Source organism: Cydia splendana, chromosome 26, assembly GCF_910591565.1.
Source record: "Cydia splendana chromosome 26, ilCydSple1.2, whole genome shotgun sequence".
Classification (NCBI taxonomy): Eukaryota; Metazoa; Arthropoda; class Insecta; order Lepidoptera; family Tortricidae; genus Cydia; species Cydia splendana.
The window spans coordinates 4407253-4425968 of NC_085985.1; the positions used below are offsets into that span (position 1 = coordinate 4407253).

Here is an 18716-nt window from a genome sequence, read left to right on the forward strand (position 1 = left end):
GTTCACGGACGTCACACAAAGATGGAGTAAAACTACCGTATGCGTGGCAGAGGGGGTAGCGCGACTATGCTAAGTCTGGAGGATGTTTTGTCTGTGGGCGTGGCTCACTCCGCGATTTCGTCGCTTTGCTACAGGTAGCTAAAAGTACATCCGTTCCACACCAATTTTGGTGGCTAGCCATAAGCCGCGCGTGGCGCTGTCGCCACCTAGCGGCCATATCTGTCCTGATCGTAACAGACGCGTTTTGTTAGAGAGTGAGTCTTCTGTACCTAGTACTATTATTTATTCTGTGCCTTAATATAGGTACTGGAATAGAGTCTAAAAGTGGTTCACCGCGAACGCAGGCGATTGTACTTCTCTTTTTTGAGATTTGTGAAGATTTTTTTTTATAATAAGTTTTAACTTTCAATATATCTCTGTGCCTCATTCGACTCGTATAAAAACACTTAAACATTTTAGGCTGCATTTCCACCGCACAGATGCACAGAGATGTGCGAGGGCTGTGTTTCTTAAGAACTAATAAAATATATAATAAAACGAATAAAAAATATTTATAAAGTTCCAATTAAAATTTCTACAGTAAAATAAATCTTTTGTAATAGATACAGTTAGCAAAACTATTAGCATTGATGCCAAACTAATAGCAATGCTGACTGTACATGTATATTCAACATATTTACAGTTTATCCGTTTGTACAGTCGCCTTCAGATACATCAGAGTGGCCAAGGTTCTCACAAATATCTGAACACATGTCTACTTTCAAGAAGAGCAAGATTCGCCGGTCCGTCACCGTAAACACAAGCTCCTGATGACACTCCTCGGTACGGAGTGAAACATGTCGAGCGTTCTTGGACTTAAAATACGTGAGTGACCCGTTTTTAATATATTTAATAAGAGCAAGATTAGATATTTTTAAGAACCTTAGCTGCTCTAATATGTGACGTTCCACGTTTAAAGGTATCTTATAGCGGTCGGCGCTTGCGTTGCGTAGTACCGCATTAGTATTGGGGCGACGCTCATAACTCATAATGGCGTAAGCGCCAACCGCCATAAGGTACCTTTCATCGTGGAACGTCACATATAGTTATGCGGTTATCAGTTATCACACTTATGCGAATTCGCAAGTCGCTCCGGCGTGTGAGCAGGGCAGCGCTAGACGCGTATAATAGCGATGTCCCACTCGCACTCCGGAGCGACATGCGAATTCGCATCCAATGTGAAGATTGCCATAGTTTAATACCCGAAAGAGATGGCTCACTGTAAGTTTAGTGCGACATAAAATTGTAGAAATTGTGTATAAATTAAATAAAATGGATCTAGAAAATTTCCATCATAAATTGTTGCCATGTTTAAGCATTTTACGTCAAAAATATGACAGATACGTAGGAAGTGGCGCCCTCAATAATTTTCTACAATTTCTCGTCGGACTATACATACGGTTACTGTATTATCAAACATCAAAAGGATACTGGATAGCCAGAGTTACTGCATAACATAGCCATCTCGATTTTGAAGCACGAAATGCGATTGACCGGTCGAAGTATAATCGTTTTACAAATGGTGCTAGCATAGGTTTTATCTGACAGGTCCTAGGTAGTAAATGGTAGCTAGGCAGTTGAAATTCTCACAGATGATGTATTTCTGTTGCCGCTATAACAACAAATACTAAAAACAGAATAAAATAAATATTTAAGTGCGGCTCCCATACAACAAACGTGATTTTTTTGCCGTTCTTTGCGTAATGGTTTGGAACACTTCGTGCACGAGTCCGACTCGCACTTGGCCAGTTTTTGTTTATTTTAGGGCCTGGATACTAAGGGCCCTTTAAGCTAAATCCCATAGAACGAAACTAAAGCCAGGTAAACCCTATGGTGGCGCCATCTATCAAAAACTTTGACAGATGCCAACCCCATTGTCTTCAAAATTTACATTCAATGTATCTTTGGAGTTGCCCTTACATATAGGGCGTTCGCTATACTTCGTTTTTTTAGCATTCGAAAAAAGGTAAACAATCTTGACGTATCTTTTTATTGAAAAACACTTTTGAAAAATAAGTCACGGCAAATATGTAACAATTATGAATCATATACGATTATTTACATTCTTTTGCTTTCATAAGTAATAGTTACTGATTTTTAAACGTTTTTCAATTTTAAAGACACGTCAAAATCGCGTAGTCTTTTTCCAATGCTAAAAAACGATCTATAGCTGGCGCGGGTGCACGGAGGGCACGCGGGTGCCATTGTAGGCAAAATTATTCATTAAAACCGAGTTTTCCTAGGATAGAGGTGCCGTCTTATAGCAGCCGTCTCCATACAAAATAATACCGCTAAATATGGATGTAGTAGTATTTTGTATGGAGGCGGCCGCTATATGACGGCACTGCTATCCTAGGACACCAGAGCATAATCCGCTCGCCCGCTCCGTCCAACCGCGCTAGCCACCAAACACCTTTACATACAAACACCACCAACATCTCCACTACCATGCATCTCACCTGCGTGACAGGATCCTTCATGATCAGCACGTCGGTGACCGCTCCAAACATGGCGAAGTATTCCCTGAGCTTCTCCGAGCTGGTCTGCCAGCTGAGGCCCCCGACGAACAGCTTGCTGGGGGAGGGGGACGTAGCCGCGGGGGGAGCGGGCGCGGGCGATGTGTGGCCTGATGACGGGGAGGTCTCTGTGAAAAGGAAAAATAAAGTCAAAGGGAAAAATATGTATATTTTACAATGTCAAAGTCTTGAGTCCCGCCGGGCGTGGCTAACTCCACGATTTCGTCGCTTTGCTACAGGTAGCTAAAAGTAGATCCATTCCACACCAATTTTGGTGGATAGCCATAAACCGCGCGTGGCGCTGTCGCCACCTAGCGGCCATATCTGTCCTGATCGTAACAGTTTTGTTAGAGAGTGAGTCTTCTGTACCTAGTCCTATTATTTATTCTGTGGTCCCGCCTGCTTTTTGCACCCTTTTAACAATGAAAGAACCTTTTTAAATGCACAACATAAAAATAGTACATTGTATTTAAAATAAAAAAAGAGGCATTTCTATTTAGTTGGGAGTGCTGGCCACATCTGGAGTTTTACAGAGAAAAAAAGCTTTCAAAACTAGGCTTTCAAATTTACAAAATAGGCCACCATTTTACTACTCTATTCACCATCCTACAATGTTATTTTAGCTACAAAGGTGGAGTTCTGTGGCGGAGCGATGTCACTACAAAGTTATAACTGAGTTGGTAAAGTTTGTAATGGATAGTGGTGAGAATGGTAATTTACAAAGTTAGTAATTTACTATGTTTGTGATGGTAAACAATTAATGGGAACTGTACTGATTATCTTTGAGAGGTCAAAGGTTTTATAGATTAAATACTTGGTTGACAAAAGCTTAAATAAAACCCCAAAGGTGCTACTGGATGTAAATCTAGTATGTTTAGCTTGGTTTTACTAGCAAAAATATTTGTTTTGTGACATAAACCTGTTGTTATTAATAGCTACACAAATCAAAATAAATTAAAAATGGGCAAAGAACACAATGCAACTTACTGAAAGAGCGGATTCACGATAAAAATAAATATTTATACTGCCCTCTGTGAAGTACGTAATAAAAGACTAGATTGACATTGTTGGTCTAATGAAACACTTACTTATCTGTTGAACAGCAATTTGCTGTTGTTGGTGCTGCTGGTGAGCCGCCGCAGCGGCTGTGGCGGCGGCATGAGCGGCCGCCTGCGCGCTCAAGACATGGGCGGTCAGCTCGCCGCCGACCAAGCTGCCGTCCAAAACCTCCACGCCTCCGAGCGCCCCGCTGGAATACAGTCCCATCATTGTCACTTCACAATCGATAAGAAAATACACAATTGAACAATAATGCCGCGAAGCAGATCGAATTTGTGACGCGAAAGTTTGCAATGACAAAACACGGTCGGCATTTGTTTACGCTTTATTACCGGCCAGTTACGAGTTACGACTTTAGGGAAAGTAGGTGAGTATTGAAAATAACATTACATCGAGTATATTGTTAGCATTTCCACGATTAAGTCATTAAACTAGTACAGAAATTCACTGTTTATTACAATAGTATTTGTTGTGAAAAGTTTTTAGGTTCGTAATCGTAAACAAATAAGATAGGATGACAGTGAAGAAACTTGTCTATGGTAGGAAGTTTAGTTTTTTATGAGTTTTTTGTTTTTTGTTGTTTGGAGTGAAACGTCAATGTCAAACCGAAATCCGACAGACGTAGAACGTAAATTATAATTTTGCGTCTATAAAAAAATCTTACAACGTTTTCTTAATTAACTTTTGCCTTTTTCAACATTAAATTTGTTGTCTCAGCAACCCAAATAAAGATCGCATTAAATAGCAGAGAACTTAGCTCACTGGTAAAGTATAAAAGAAAGTTAAACAAGAATTTTCTTTTAATCCGTTTTAGTCATCTTAGCAAATTCTGTAAGTGGAAAAGTTTTGCCCAATTTCTAGGTATTTACTTACCACAGATATAATTATGTGGTTGAGAATGGTTTCATTTTAAATGCTTGTCAAGTTTTCGAAATAACTTATAATTAAACAACTGTACCGATATTCGGAACCTAATAATAATATTGAGAATGGCAACCGAATGGTCGTTTTGTCCTTTTCTAGCATATACGTCCATCTCTCTCTCACACTCCCACCACAGAGCAGTTGCTTTTTGACAGGTGTTTGACAGTTACCGCAAAAACAAATTTCCAAGTCATTGGCTTGCTGTTTTTCCATCTGGAAGGTCGTGAAGCTACACTGCTGGTGAGTTTTTGAATTTGTACCCCAGTTTAGCTGACTATATTGAAAAACAGTTTCTAACGGCTTTTGCCGTTCGAAATAAATATTTAAATTTAGTTGTCCGTTAAACTATCTAGCAAATAAAAACGATCCGGAATAGTGATGTGCAAGTGTTTTCAAAGGCTGCCTGCCAACTACCAACCAACCAACCGCTTGCCAACTGAAAAGTTAACTTAATTGATTAAGGTTCCTTTTATCTGTTAAAATATTACTAGGTAGATATTTAATACAAATAACGTATTTTAATCCCAACTAGAAAAGTAAATGTTAAGAGAATAAATATTATTCCAAAACTTTCAAATACAAACACCAATTACGTTTCGAACTAACGAAAACGAGTACACCTACAACCTACAAATGCATTGTGGCGTTAAAAAAAACAAAATTGCATTCGCGCATTGATAGCAACGTAATTGAAAGCTCTCCAGCTTTTATTTTATTAAAAATGAAGTTCGCAATCGCCAGCTGCTCGCAAAAATTGCTCTCGAGTTGCGCATTTCACCTCTAAAGAGGGTTACTAGGTTTCATCTCGCTCCGCCTTGTTAGTTTGCCAATTTATATATATGCCGTTCTCTCTCGCACGAACGTTTTTGTTTCTATTCAACAGAAGGGATTTCCTCTAGCTTTCCCTTTTCCGCATAGAGGGTGGTCCTTTTAGGTTGCCCTGGGCTCCTGGTGTCAGCGCGCGGTTTTTCGCCAAATATTGACTTAATTTAAGCATTATTGGTTAATTCTATTAAATTAAGAATAGGAGTATAAAATATCTTACGAAATATTAAATAATCTAAGACTAAAAAATAAATTTAGACTCGTTAAAAATTATAGCTGCGGATTAGCATGATAAATGCTACATTATCCATACAAGTCGCAGTTGGTCAGATTCTTTGCTAAGCTGTTTGATGGATATCAAGGAACTTTTCCTTTAGAAAATTTCCTTGTGCCATAAATCAACTCGGACGTCATGAATTTATCTTTTCACTCGCTTTAGGTATTTGCAGACCTTTTCGTTTCTTAAGGTTTTGTGTATTCTGGTTCCTTTGGACACTGGTATCTAACATATAACATCAGTAGGTATATAGCTATATAGCTAATATATACATACAAAGATCGTTAAATGTTTTTCAGCCTATATGTATCAACATTTGACAGACGTTTATAAATAACGCCATTTTAGAAGTGTGTGATTATATTTCCAAAATTACCTAACACATAATCATTGTTCCCTTAATTTTCGTCTATTTTCCGCTAAAGATTTAGTGACAAATACCATAAAAGTATTACAAAATCCTAGGAAAGTATATAACACTAATTACCAGACGAAAAACCCTATTCGCCGAAAAACCCCAGACGTTTGACCCCACAAGCCCGACCGATTGCCTCTGAACCCTGACACGGGCGTATAATTTGTCACGTTTGCGCTAATCTTACTGGATTGAGGCAAAATTAGAAACGCGAGGCATTTTCGTGGATTTTAAATTGGTTTTATGTTGATTAAAGAGGCCAAATAGGCCGTATATTAATAATACCGTAGGTTGATTATTTAAATGAAAATAGAGTTAGACCAAGAAAAGTCTGCCGGGATTTTGATAGCCCTAGCAGTGCAAGTGTTATTTTAAACGTCAACGGTTATGAAATTATGACGTATAAATAACACTTGCACTGCGTGGGCTATCAGAACCGCTGCAGACTTTTCTTGGTCTAACTCTACAGCCATTTTAATCAACCTGTCTTTGAATAAACCTAGATTTGATGAGATCTATACAGGGTGGCAAAAAATAACTGCATTATTCCCGTTGCCAGGGAGGTTCTGATATTATACTGAGCAACTTTTACTATGGGACCAACCCCGAAATCGCGAAAAAAAAATTGGCTTTTTCATACATTTTGGCTGGTCCATTTTCTATGGAAGGGTAAATTTTTTTCGCGATTTCGGGGTTGGTTCCATAGTGAAAGTTGCTCAGTATAATCTCAAAACCTCCCTGACAACGGGAATGCAGTTATTTTTTAGTCGCCTTGTATAAGCCTTGTATATGCAGATAGAGACAGGTGAGAAAGAGAGAGTCGACGTTTGTTCAACATTATACGGTATCCAGATTAGTAAATTTTTCGCCAATCTGATTAAATTTCCCGATCGAATCAGGACGTGCGGACGCAAACACCAATTTGGCTCGCCGATAATGACCGATATTAGCGATAAAATGAGGTGCGGACGCAAGGATACCAATTTGTGACGCCAGTATTTTCATTCTGGGGCATTTTTTCAATTTAGACGGCTCTAAGATCACCATAAATCTAAAATTGTTGATTGGCGCCAATTATTTTCCTGATCAAATCGACCGATTTGATCAGGCCCGTCTGGATACCACTTTTATCCGACATTTGAGTGTTAGGCATCAATCGATCACATGATTGAAAGGAGACAGTGTTGACATTTAGATTTTATTCTAGAAATTCTAGACTAGTATTTTTTTATACAATCTTTTTATTGTTTGACGATCCTTTTGTGAAATTCTTAGTGTTAAATTTGATATGTATAATAATCCAATTTTATTATGGAATAATATTAACATCAATAAATTGCTCTGATAATTAGATTAAGATTAATTACGATTCATAAGAGCTTGTTGCTAGGCCTACATGAATAAAGTATATTTTTGATTTGAATAGCCAAGTCATCCTGACTAGCTATCTTAGGGCTCAGCCAATGTCAATGTCTCCGGGACATATAGACGGGGTTCATTGACCCGGCAACGACGCTCGGGATTTTCAACAAGATAAGTTGGGATGGAGAAATGGTTTTAATAGTGGATGTTGTGTTATTTATTTGGTCAATTTGGTGATTAATTTAGATATGTTTAAGTTATTTATTATGATTGAATATACCATTCACTTACGTTATTTGCTGAATAAATATTGTTTATTTATTTATTTGTAAACTTGTATTAATAATGTTATGTGAAGTTCTGACTTGTGGTTTTGTTGAGATAATTTGGATAAAATCGGCGAGTTAAATTGTGAGATAAAATTGATATATTTAATTAAATTAATTAATACATTTTTGTTGTACACGGTTTTGAATTTTGATTGAACTTGCTTTTTACAACGCTTAAGTTTTTAGTTTACACTTATAACATTGCAAATATTAAGTTACAAATCGATTGTTGGGAGTGAAAAAATTGGTTTGGACTGAAGCTACGGGATGTAGCGAAACGCAGCATCCCCAAGTCAGTGACCCAGTAAAAAAATGCATCGGAATTGTATTTGTAAACATAAACAACGTAGTATAAATATCCCTTTTGCAATGAATTAACCTTTTTTTTAAAGGAAAATCGATAGTTGATTGAGGGTGTCCATTGAGGGGTGCTGGTGTACGCATGCGCGGGTGCGGGGCGCGGCGCGGCGCGTCTCCGTCGCCACACGCTCGCCGACGCCCGACCACGTCGCGTCCTCACGCGCGTCTTTGCCATATTGTCCTGTCACAGCAGTATGTAAAGGCTACTGCTGCGCCGGGACAAGCAGGCAAAGGCGACGCACCACCAACGACCAACAAAAATGGAACGACTGAAATATTTCACCATCGAGGATACTGAATGTTCTTTTATTGCATTGTGTGTGTCCACAGGTTCTGTTCACAGGTTAGCTGGTTGTTGACTGAAATGGGAGCGGCGGCCGAGCCCAAAATCGATGGCTGACAGTGCTAGTGTAAAGTGCCAGTGACGTTAGTGAGAGTGCAAAGCCTCAACTAAGTCCAGTGGTTTTATGTGTCTTATCTTCTCTCTTATGAAAAGCTGATTAAACTGTGATTAATCATAGAATTTTCTTCAAGCTAACATATGTCATTCGTGTAACAGCTTTATATGTTCAAGTGACGCGAACATAGTTTAAGAGAAGTTAATATATGTGACTGAAACTCAGCTGTGCTAAAACCTCATAAGGTCAATAGTACCAGGAGAGCATAGGGACAGAGATTAAGCTATGGGAGGGAGCACGTATTGAGCGACTCAGCGCGCATGCGCGCCGCCATCTTTGGCTGCATCCGACTCGGCCATTTTCTCCGAGGGTGGTGAATAAAGTTCTATAAAAATCACCCCTAGCCTTGCGTTCAGGGGAAAAGAAATCCTATTACGTTTGACTTAAGCTTCAAAACGAAATATCAACGAAGGAGGAATAGAGTAATTTGGTAGGGATACATAATTACTGTTTATTATTTTGCTTTCAGATGGGTCTCTTTTGTATGGTGCGAATAGAAAAGTCGTAGGCATATAACGAAAATTAAGACTAGTTAAAAGGACTATGGTAACTAATTCTACTAATATTTTTTCTACATATAGGTGTCACTATATATGAATCAGCTATGAAGGCAAGTATATAACATAAAACTATCATTATATGTAGCTACTTAATTATATACAAAATGGACGAGAGGTCATGACCTCTGTAATGTTATATTCTGCGGGGATTGGGTGAATAATATATTAGTATCAACCTATTTTGGGATGTGTTGGTAACAATAGTAGGTAGGTATTGGAAAAACGGTCTAAAAGGAAGAGATTTTACTTATTTTCTTCTTCTAGACTTAGTTCCATCTAAACTTAGGGTCGGCTCTCTTAATCCATACAAAGTGGTATTTTCTGAGCAGGGATGTTGCGGATGCAGATGTTTCGACATCCGCGGATGCGGATACGGATATTTAAAGGCTCACATCCGCAGATGCGGATGCGGATGTCAAGATTAGGTACTTAAAAAACGTCAAATATTACATTTTAGTAATTTTTATAAAAAAAAACGAATCGTTTAGTATTTGAGAAAAAAATTAGGTGCGTTATATTTAATAAACAGTAACTTAGCCGACTTTTCTGGATCTAGACGATTTCGTTATAGGTAATGACGAAATGACCTAGCACTTTAGGCCGCTGCTAAGACGTTCCTGTACCGACTTGTTCGACATTCGCATCCGCATTAATCTCCGCATCGATTTTATGCGGATGCGGATTTTGAAAATAATGTGGAAGTTCCGCGGATGCGGATACGGATGCGAATATTCGCAACATCCCTATTTCTGAGTTCCGAATTAATTAAAAAATGTTAATGTCCTTTGATTGGAATGGGTCGATCGGTCGAATTCTAAATTTAAATTAAAGTACCAAAGTAATGCATGTACCTACCAGTCAGCGCAGAGAGATAGTAAGGGTGGGCTTTTACAGTATTTCGCTCTTTAAACTCACTGCTACGTTAATCTCGTAGCGCTACGCCGTAGCCGGTCATTTCGGCGTTGTTGTATCTCGCGTAGAGGCGACAATATAGTCTTAATTATTTGATTACTATGATTAAGAGCCAGAGGGGCTACCGCGAAAACCGAAATTCGCAAATTGCGGGGATCTTTCTCTTTTGCTCCAATGAAGGCGTAATTAGAGTGACAGAGAAAAATGCCCGCAATTTGCGAACTTCGATTTTCGCGGTTATAGCCCTGATTCAGATTTCACATTTTGTTACTGTTTTGATATTATTTTGATACACTGAATGGTGCATGCGAAAAGAAGTGAAAGCACAGAAGAAATAATAGTACTACCGTACAGAAAGGAAACTTCCTACAAAAACGAAGTTTGACAGCGGTTCAGGGTCGAATCATACTGTCCCTTTCTAATATATGGCACTATCCCTTTCGGCTATTTAGGGTTGTCAAAATTCAAGTCATCATCTTATCTGTGGTCGTGCACGCAAAAGGAAGTCAAGTGGTGCCAACCCTAATTATTGCTCGGAGCAATGCTGAGCCGAACGGAGCCGACGACCGAAGTCAGGAGTGTCCCCCCACTGACATTATTTACAATGTTGCACAAACAACAACCGCGCGACAATCACTAAGCCCATCGTCAAGGTTGTATCAAAACTAGTTCAAAATTATAACAAATTGTTAAATTTGTATTAACCTCCAGTGCTTTTAATGGAAGATTTAATATGTTGGTAATGTTGGTATACAGAAGCATGTATTAGCATTTTATATTCTGTACTAGTTTTATATTATATAGTATTATTCCAAGCTTAACAACGTAACGGCTTAATAAAACAATATGGCTAATACAGTGTACCAACATAAGATGATTGTAATATTAGTTCTAACATGACAGTTATTGACAGCCCGCCAAAAGTATACTTTTTGAGCGCGTAGGGCTGATATATGTTATCTGTGACTTTTAACTTTGCTTGTCAACTGGTGAAGTATTGCCGTTAAATGAGAAACCTGCTTTGTAAAACTAATATTAATTATAAACCTGTCAAGAAGAACATCGTTTTTATATTTGAAAGCAGCATAAGAATCTTCAGAACGAGGCTCACAGGGTGGGCTTTCACATGAGAGGCGAGATAAATACTTACCCCTTATAATGCCTGCTTTCGTTGTTCGAGAAAGTATCCTCATTTGTTCGTCGCCATTCGCCACATAGCGAAAACTAACCCCTTATTCATAAACGTTTACTAAAGTTGACAAGCCGATAATAATCGTTTGTCCCTTTCCGACGTATTGGTATGATGGAAAACAAACGTTTATGAATAAGGGGTTAGTTTTCGCTATGTGGCGAATGGCGACGAACAAATGAGGATAGTTTCTCGAACAACGAAAGCAGGCATTTTTATGTTGGTAATAACTAATAACTTTATGGATAGCAAATATAACGTCCGTCTACAGGGATATTTTGTTACGTATGAGTGGGTGAATATGTAGGTCACACTGAACAACTTTGTAGCCAACCCCGAAATCGCGAAAAAAATCGACTGTTCTATAGAAAATATTGATATTCTATACCTAAATCATGATTCGCCGAAATGTATGAGCCAGCAATTTTTTTTAACACCGATTTTAGTACCTTTGTTCGCTTGCTTGGATATCAATATTTAGCAAGACGTATTAAACAAATACATTGCCTCCCTGTAAAACAAATAACTATGTATTCCACGGTTCAGCAATTTTATATATTTCATGTGATATATTATTATACTCATACTTAATGGAAACTAGCCTCAAGTAAAGTGCCGAGCGGCGTGACGTGACATACATCCGCGTGTAAGTTACAGTAATTTTGACATACTTTCTTCTAAAGTGCTGTATGCTGCTGCGAAAAATTAAGTCAAGAAGATACTTAAGTAGTCGGACGAACGTTAGACAAGGCACACGTGTAAGAAAAATTCTCTTTTTTTATGAGGGGACATCTTATGCAGATCAACCTAGACCCAAACTAAGCAAAGCTTGTACTATGGGTGCTAGGCGACGATATACTTACTTATATATAGATAAATACAGTACATATATACATAGAAACCACCCATGACCCAGGAACAAATATTTGTGTTCATCACACAACTAAATGCCTTTACCGGGATTCGAACTCAGGACCATTGGCTTTACAGGCAGGGTCACTACCCACTAGCGAGACCGGTCGTCTTTATTAATTTTCTTTCTCAGACTAAGTTATTTATAACATTTATGAGTAAATTAAAGTAAAATGTAAAACACATACTTACTTACAAAAATATTAAAAAAATCACATAAACTTATTAAACCTAACCTAGGGCGCCGCCAGCAGCGGGGTAGGGCCCAAACTGCCAGTCGAAGAACCGACGGATTATTCGCTCCGTGTCCAAGACTAATAACACCAGCATTAGATGGTTTTACTTTACTGGAAAACACGGATAGCCTGATGGTAAAAGGCATCTTTGGACGCCTGTAACAGTATCCCAGCCTTTTAAAATTCTGATTTTTTTTTACCGAATTATATTATGCCTTGCGCAACCCTGTGATGTCAGGGAGCCGGCCGCAAAACCGCTGAAATTCGATACCCTTCTGCAAAAACTCTTCCGAATCCTTCAATAAATCTCAACAACACAAAAACTGATCTCGCAAACTACAATCTCGTAACATTTATACAAATCTCTCGTACAAATGTCTCTTGACCGACAATTTAGGTCGCCTGCCTATCTCCAGAAAGCAATTTAACTCTTACGAACAGGCAAATGAGAAAACTGTACCGACTTCGTTAACCAGAGATATTTATTAAAGAAACTTTAATTACTTGTCTATATTCGAGTACCTATATCGTACTATTGCCATAGGAGATTTTTTGTTAGGATTAAGTCAAACGTAACCGCTTAATATGAACGTTTTATTTATTTAAAGGGTTTTATTTTACAAATGTACTGTTTATCTTATAGTGACTTTAACTTGTGTTTATTGTATAAACGAAAATCTTAACATACAAAAGGCGACCTGGAGAGCATTTTTTATTAATAAGTTTTAATATTAGTTAAGTATACTGTACACTTATTTATTTGTTACTAAGTATATGTTGTGTTTAGTTCCCCAAATAAATATTTCCTACGTACAGTCGCCATCAGATATATCGGAGCGGCCAAGATGTTCATAATATCTGAACACGCGCCCTAACGCCCTGACAATTGAGGCGTGTTCAGATATTTGTGAGCGCCTTGGCCGTTCTGATATATCTGATGGCGACTGTACAAAAGGCGGACTCAATGTCAAAAATACTTCCGAGTAATGTTGTGATAATTTTAAAAATAATTGAATACGAGACGAGAGAGCCACCCCAATGCTAAAGAAATTCTTATACTTATTTACGAGTATATAAATATATCCATTCCATTTGAATACACCTCGCATGAGAATAATTCAATGAAACATTGAAGCCTGACACAGTTCCCTGACATTGTCCCATTTCTCTAAACAAACACTCTTTGTGCACAGAGGGAGCACATGTCAAAGACGTACAATACAGGCGCGTGCATTCATACTTAACAAACCAACTTATATGTACAGACAAAAGTGATGTGAGGCGAGCTTTCGAGCCTTAAGCTTGCAACGGTTTGATAATTTAAGCCTTGATTTTCTCAACCCTTTTTACCAAACAAACACAACGTGAACGTAATTTACAAACCAACTTATAACAATACCTACACAGTACACGTGAAGTGAGGCGAGGCTTGGAAGCTTTCGAGCCTTAACCTTGCAACCGTTTGGAAATTAACCACACATAAAAAAGTGAAAAGGCTACGGTTTTACTGTCAGATATGCTTATTAGCGACAGTAAGATTGTATTTAAGGAAAGCAGGAAGCGAGCTATAAATTTTACGAGCTTCAAGTATTTTTTAAGTGATCAAACTTCCAAGACTCTTCTTCCTCGCGTTATCCCAGCATTTTTGCCACAGCTCATGGGAGCCTGGGGTCCGCTTGACAACTAATCCCAAGAATTAACGTAAGCACTAGTTTTTACGAAAGCGACTGTCATATGACCTTTCAACCCAGAGGGGAAACTAGGCCTTATTGGGATTAGTCCGGTTTCCTCACGATGTTTTCCTTCACCGAAAAGAAACTTCCAAGACTAATAAATAATAAATTATTAACTAATAAATAATTCAGTAATAAAATTAATAAATAATGAATTAGTATTACCATGTAATTAAAACATATTTTTACCAACAAGTATTAACTCTGAAGGCTTGAGCCTTTTAATTTAAGTCTTTGTATAATTAAGCCTTAAAGGCTTGAACCTTTAACGAGGAGTCTAATATACAGCTCAAAAGTCAACACAACACTAACGAATAAAGCCACAGTCTCAATGCAAATTGTATAACAGGGTATACCAAATTTTATCACATGCATACATGTTTACAAAAATAGCATATACGGCTGCCGCATGAACGCGTGACCAACTTAACTTTGCCGTCGCAAACTGAAATTCAGCATAAAAAAGCTACGTAGTGTGGTCGTTTTAAGATTTTTCCGGCGTTACAGAAAACTTGGCAGATGCACAAAGCATTTGCACAAAGTTGAGTGTAAAGGCGCTTGAGCTTGCTTCAAAAAGGCGTTTTTGGCACTTTGGGACTATGTCAAAGTAGACTAGGTTATTACTGAAGTCTGTAGCCTAGTGGTCCTATTATTTGTTAAAAAATCGAATTAGTTTAAGGAGTGACTTTTATCACCTTTTCGTGCCTTTTATTTGTTTTTTATTTATTTAATTAATAACACAAATTGGTCTACCGCGATATAACAACAAAACAATGAAATTATATCGCGGTAGACCCGTTTGTGTAATTAAATATTTGTAAAAAACGCGAGAGATTAAAGTGTTTTATTTATTCATATCAATGAAACATAAAACATAAAATATTTTATACGTTAAAACTATGCCTTGCTTGCTCACTCTTGCAAGATGCATTCGTCAATAAACAAGGATGGTATTCCCTAACGGTCGAATTCCCGCGTAAAACAAAGTTTGTTAGAAATGACGTGATGTTCCTGCCCCACCTCGCCCATTACGCGCCGACCGTCGTCGAGCCGCGAACATTCAAACGGAATGCGCACTGATAAAAAGTGAAATAAACTGTGTGAATCGTGTTAAATGTATTGTTTTGTCATAAAGACTGCTTTTTCTACAATCAATTGTTTTATTTCGTAACTATACGTATTTGTACATGAAAGTAGAAAAAAATTGGTAATATGAGATTAGAACAAGTCTAGCAAATTCACATAAATAGAATAGAATTCATTGGTTGTATACCAATGAATCCATTCAAATAACCCATTTTATGCTGAATTCAGTGATTTATAGTTTGTATATATGATTCATAGATTTTTTTTGGGAAACGGTCATATTTCTAACACGCGCCAAATTCGCGATGATCACCCGTTGAGGCCCCGCCACTTGACGTATATTTTTCCAAAATGGCTGCGCCACTCAACCGGCTTGTTATGTCTGTCCGTCTCGCGGCCACCGCCACTTACCGTAGAGACCTCGAGGAGGACAATGCCACTCGAAGGGTTAAATGATACAAAATGGGCACTAAAGTTTTTTAAGTCGATAATAACTTTATTTCATATGTCTGAGTCACACGGACAAGTAGACACATCAAAAAAACAATCATCCGTGCAAAGTTAGGGACTTTTTTTTATCAAAATCCGAAGTGGTATTCATTATGTGAAAAACTGTTTGAAACAATTCGCACTACTTTTGCCGGTCATTCCCAATGGCTCACTATCAGCAAAAAACCGCCAGCTATGTAATCAGCCAGCCTCCCTGTCTTAAAAAGTTGGCTCCATCAATCTATTTGGCAAATAATGTTATCCGATCCGCGATTCCGCGCCCTGTCAGCAAGAATTGTAAAACAGACCGAGCGTAAGTTGAGCGTGGGTTCAGTTTTAAGATATTTTCACCACACCAACTCGGAGGCTTACTTTGCACTTCAAAAACTGATAGCAAAGTTGCATTTTATTCACATGTGAGGCAAAGTAAACAAATCCAAATTTTGAGTTGTTTTCTTATGTTTGCTGGTAGAATTGACTTTTAAATGATGATTTTGGATGATAAATATTTAAAAACATTCATTTGGATTTAATTTGGTTTGATTTTGTTTGATATTTTGCATTTAATATTTGCTTCGGGTTGGTGTGGTGAAAAATGTTGTGTTTCACTCGGGGGCAAATTTTGTTTAACCCTCGTGCTTTGAAACCCTCACAACGCTCAAGATTCCAGTTTTTCGAACCACTCGCTACGCTCGTAGTTCAATTTTGGAATCTTTCGCTTGCTCGGGTATCCACATTAGCACGAGCGGTTAAGCAACAACTTTGCCCCCTTGTAAAACAAATAACTATTGTTTTGTAAAGTCATAATCATAAAGTAACTTTATAAATTTAAGGGTTTATCTTACTTACGAGTATATCCATTATATTTTACGATGGCTAACGATAATTTATTATATTAGATACTTGTTACTTTAAAAGCCAATTTCACTAATATTAAATAAATAGGATACATTTTAAATTATTCGGTTAATATAAATAAAAAGTTAATGAGGTAAATCTTTTAACAGTTATATCGCGCCGGGCATTGGCATTGATTTTTTCTGTTTGTGTGCGATTTGGCTTAGGTAAAGAACTAAAATCCAGGTAATGAAAAAACAACAACCAAGAACTTGATACTATTGGTATGATTACCAAGGGAAACCTATGCTGGCGCCATCTGTGTAAAAACGGACTTTTCTGGAAACGGATTTTTCACTAGTGTAATAAATTGACTCCGTTCATGACCTGTGGTGACTTCCGACAGTTACGACATAGTTTTATGATATATCTTTACTATTCCCTCGGGTACATTTTAAGGAAGTATACCGTCTGCGGTACAGAAGTAGAAAATAATTTATTTCAAAGAATCGCAAATTATTTCTTCAAATAATTGCGGTGGTAAAAATAATCGGACAGTAATCCGTTCAAGTTTGGAAGAAATGCGACAGAGTCTGGAAGAACCACCGTATCTAATTCCTATGAAAATATGAAGCTTAATGTAGTACTTCTACACTTCGTGACTGTAAAATAGAGTTCTCGTTAATAAATACTAAAATGTGATTCACATTCTATTTTAGAATTCCCAGTGGCGCCACTAGGGGACGGGACCCTAAAAAGTCAAGTAAGTGAACATTGCCACGTCATCCCGAAAGGACTTGTCACTATCAGAATCAACTCACGTTTTGCAGTTTATGAACAACTTGCTATTCTACTTTCATCTTTAAAACTATAGCACCAAGAGCGTGGTGGGTAAGGGATGGTTGCAGATTATTTTCTTAATGAAGTCTGGATGCAAAAAATGTTTGACAAGGCTTGGGGACAAACTATTGAAAGTAATGAAGACAATGGACTGGAAAGTGCTTCTCTAAATCATCCTAGGTCAATTTACGAGGTTTTTATATAAGATAAGACTTCACGAGAAAGCTTTTTATAGAGAATAGCCGTGGTTTTACGATTTGCGTTGGCTATAATGGCAAGAGTTAATATAGTTTTATATGCAATATAAATGTGAGATGGATATTAGGTTTATAAGAGCTTTAGCTTGTTAGCTTAGAGAAAACGAGATTAATCCACAAATACTAATACATACCTATTATAAATGTATAAAAATTACATTCTAGTTCTTTACATTAAAGCGAATGAACCGATTTGATACAATTTCAGTATATTATGTCAGCCGGTTATAGGATAGTTCCTTTTTATATCGAAAAACCGTTGTTTATGAGGACTCTATAATTATGTTTTGATAAACGATTTCAACTAGTGGAGGAGTAACGGGTAGTTTCATTTCTACTAACCTTTCTTGCTCAACCTGTATAAGTATGTTCACGGTGGTTAAGGACCTATAAGACATTTCTATTGTTTTCGTGACATATTCTACAAAAAAACACGATTAGGTGAGGAATTTGTTAATTTAAACTACTCGTGGCTCCAATAACACGCGTGAACGTTTATCATAATTAATAAATGATTACCAACTGTGTGAATATTCGAACATAATGCTAGGTACATTCCATAATATACGCAAAGATATTAAATCACGAAACCGCATTAATATGTAATGTATAACGCTTAACACAAATTCCAGATAATTTAATTGAATCGTTCGACTAATTTACTGTAGTTTCTCAATTAATTAACATTAAATTAAACGTTGTTCACTTTGATCGTGACGGTATTTCATGGTTTAAACATGAACGTTATTTCTGGTATTACAATGTATTAAACCATTATGACTAGGTATTAAATGTAAGTAATTCAACCCTAATGAAGAAATAACCTTCAGCTATTTCAATTTTCAGTCGCGTGAACCTTTTAACTGCCACGAATGTACAATTTAAAATACTTACTCATTGAATTAAAATGACAATGTAACAACGACATAACGCGGAAACAAAACAGCACACTTACCTCAGACCAAAGCTATTACTCAAACAGCCACACCCGTCAAAATCAGAGACGAGAGACATTATCTATGGAGTTTTTGTCATAAACCCCTATTCAGCCGCAACCCTGCATTTTATGATCGCCCACGACTCCGGCCTAACCTTATAAAT

The 18716-nt window shown here is 37.5% G+C and overlaps 2 protein-coding genes across 3 annotated transcripts in view; both read right to left on the bottom strand.

Moving 5' to 3' along the window:
* Nucleotides 1-18716, bottom strand: part of LOC134803056 (zinc finger protein 567-like) — a 269979-nt gene that overhangs the window by 17802 nt on the left and 233461 nt on the right. The gene's annotated exons all lie outside the window — the stretch shown is intronic.
* LOC134803351 (RNA-binding protein Musashi homolog Rbp6) overlaps nt 1-18716 on the bottom strand; it is a 178504-nt gene that overhangs the window by 12906 nt on the left and 146882 nt on the right. The window contains exons 1-3 of one of the 2 annotated variants that reach the window (XM_063776151.1): nt 4005-4039; nt 3644-3804; nt 2499-2683 (exon numbers count right to left, since the gene is read on the bottom strand). In XM_063776151.1, coding sequence (XP_063632221.1) covers nt 2499-2683; nt 3644-3804; nt 4005-4024 — 366 coding nt within the window. In that variant the 5' untranslated portion in view covers nt 4025-4039. Of the gene's footprint in view, nt 1-2498; nt 2684-3643; nt 3805-4004; nt 4040-18716 lie in introns of those variants that run through there. The other variant, XM_063776150.1, reaches the window with a different exon arrangement.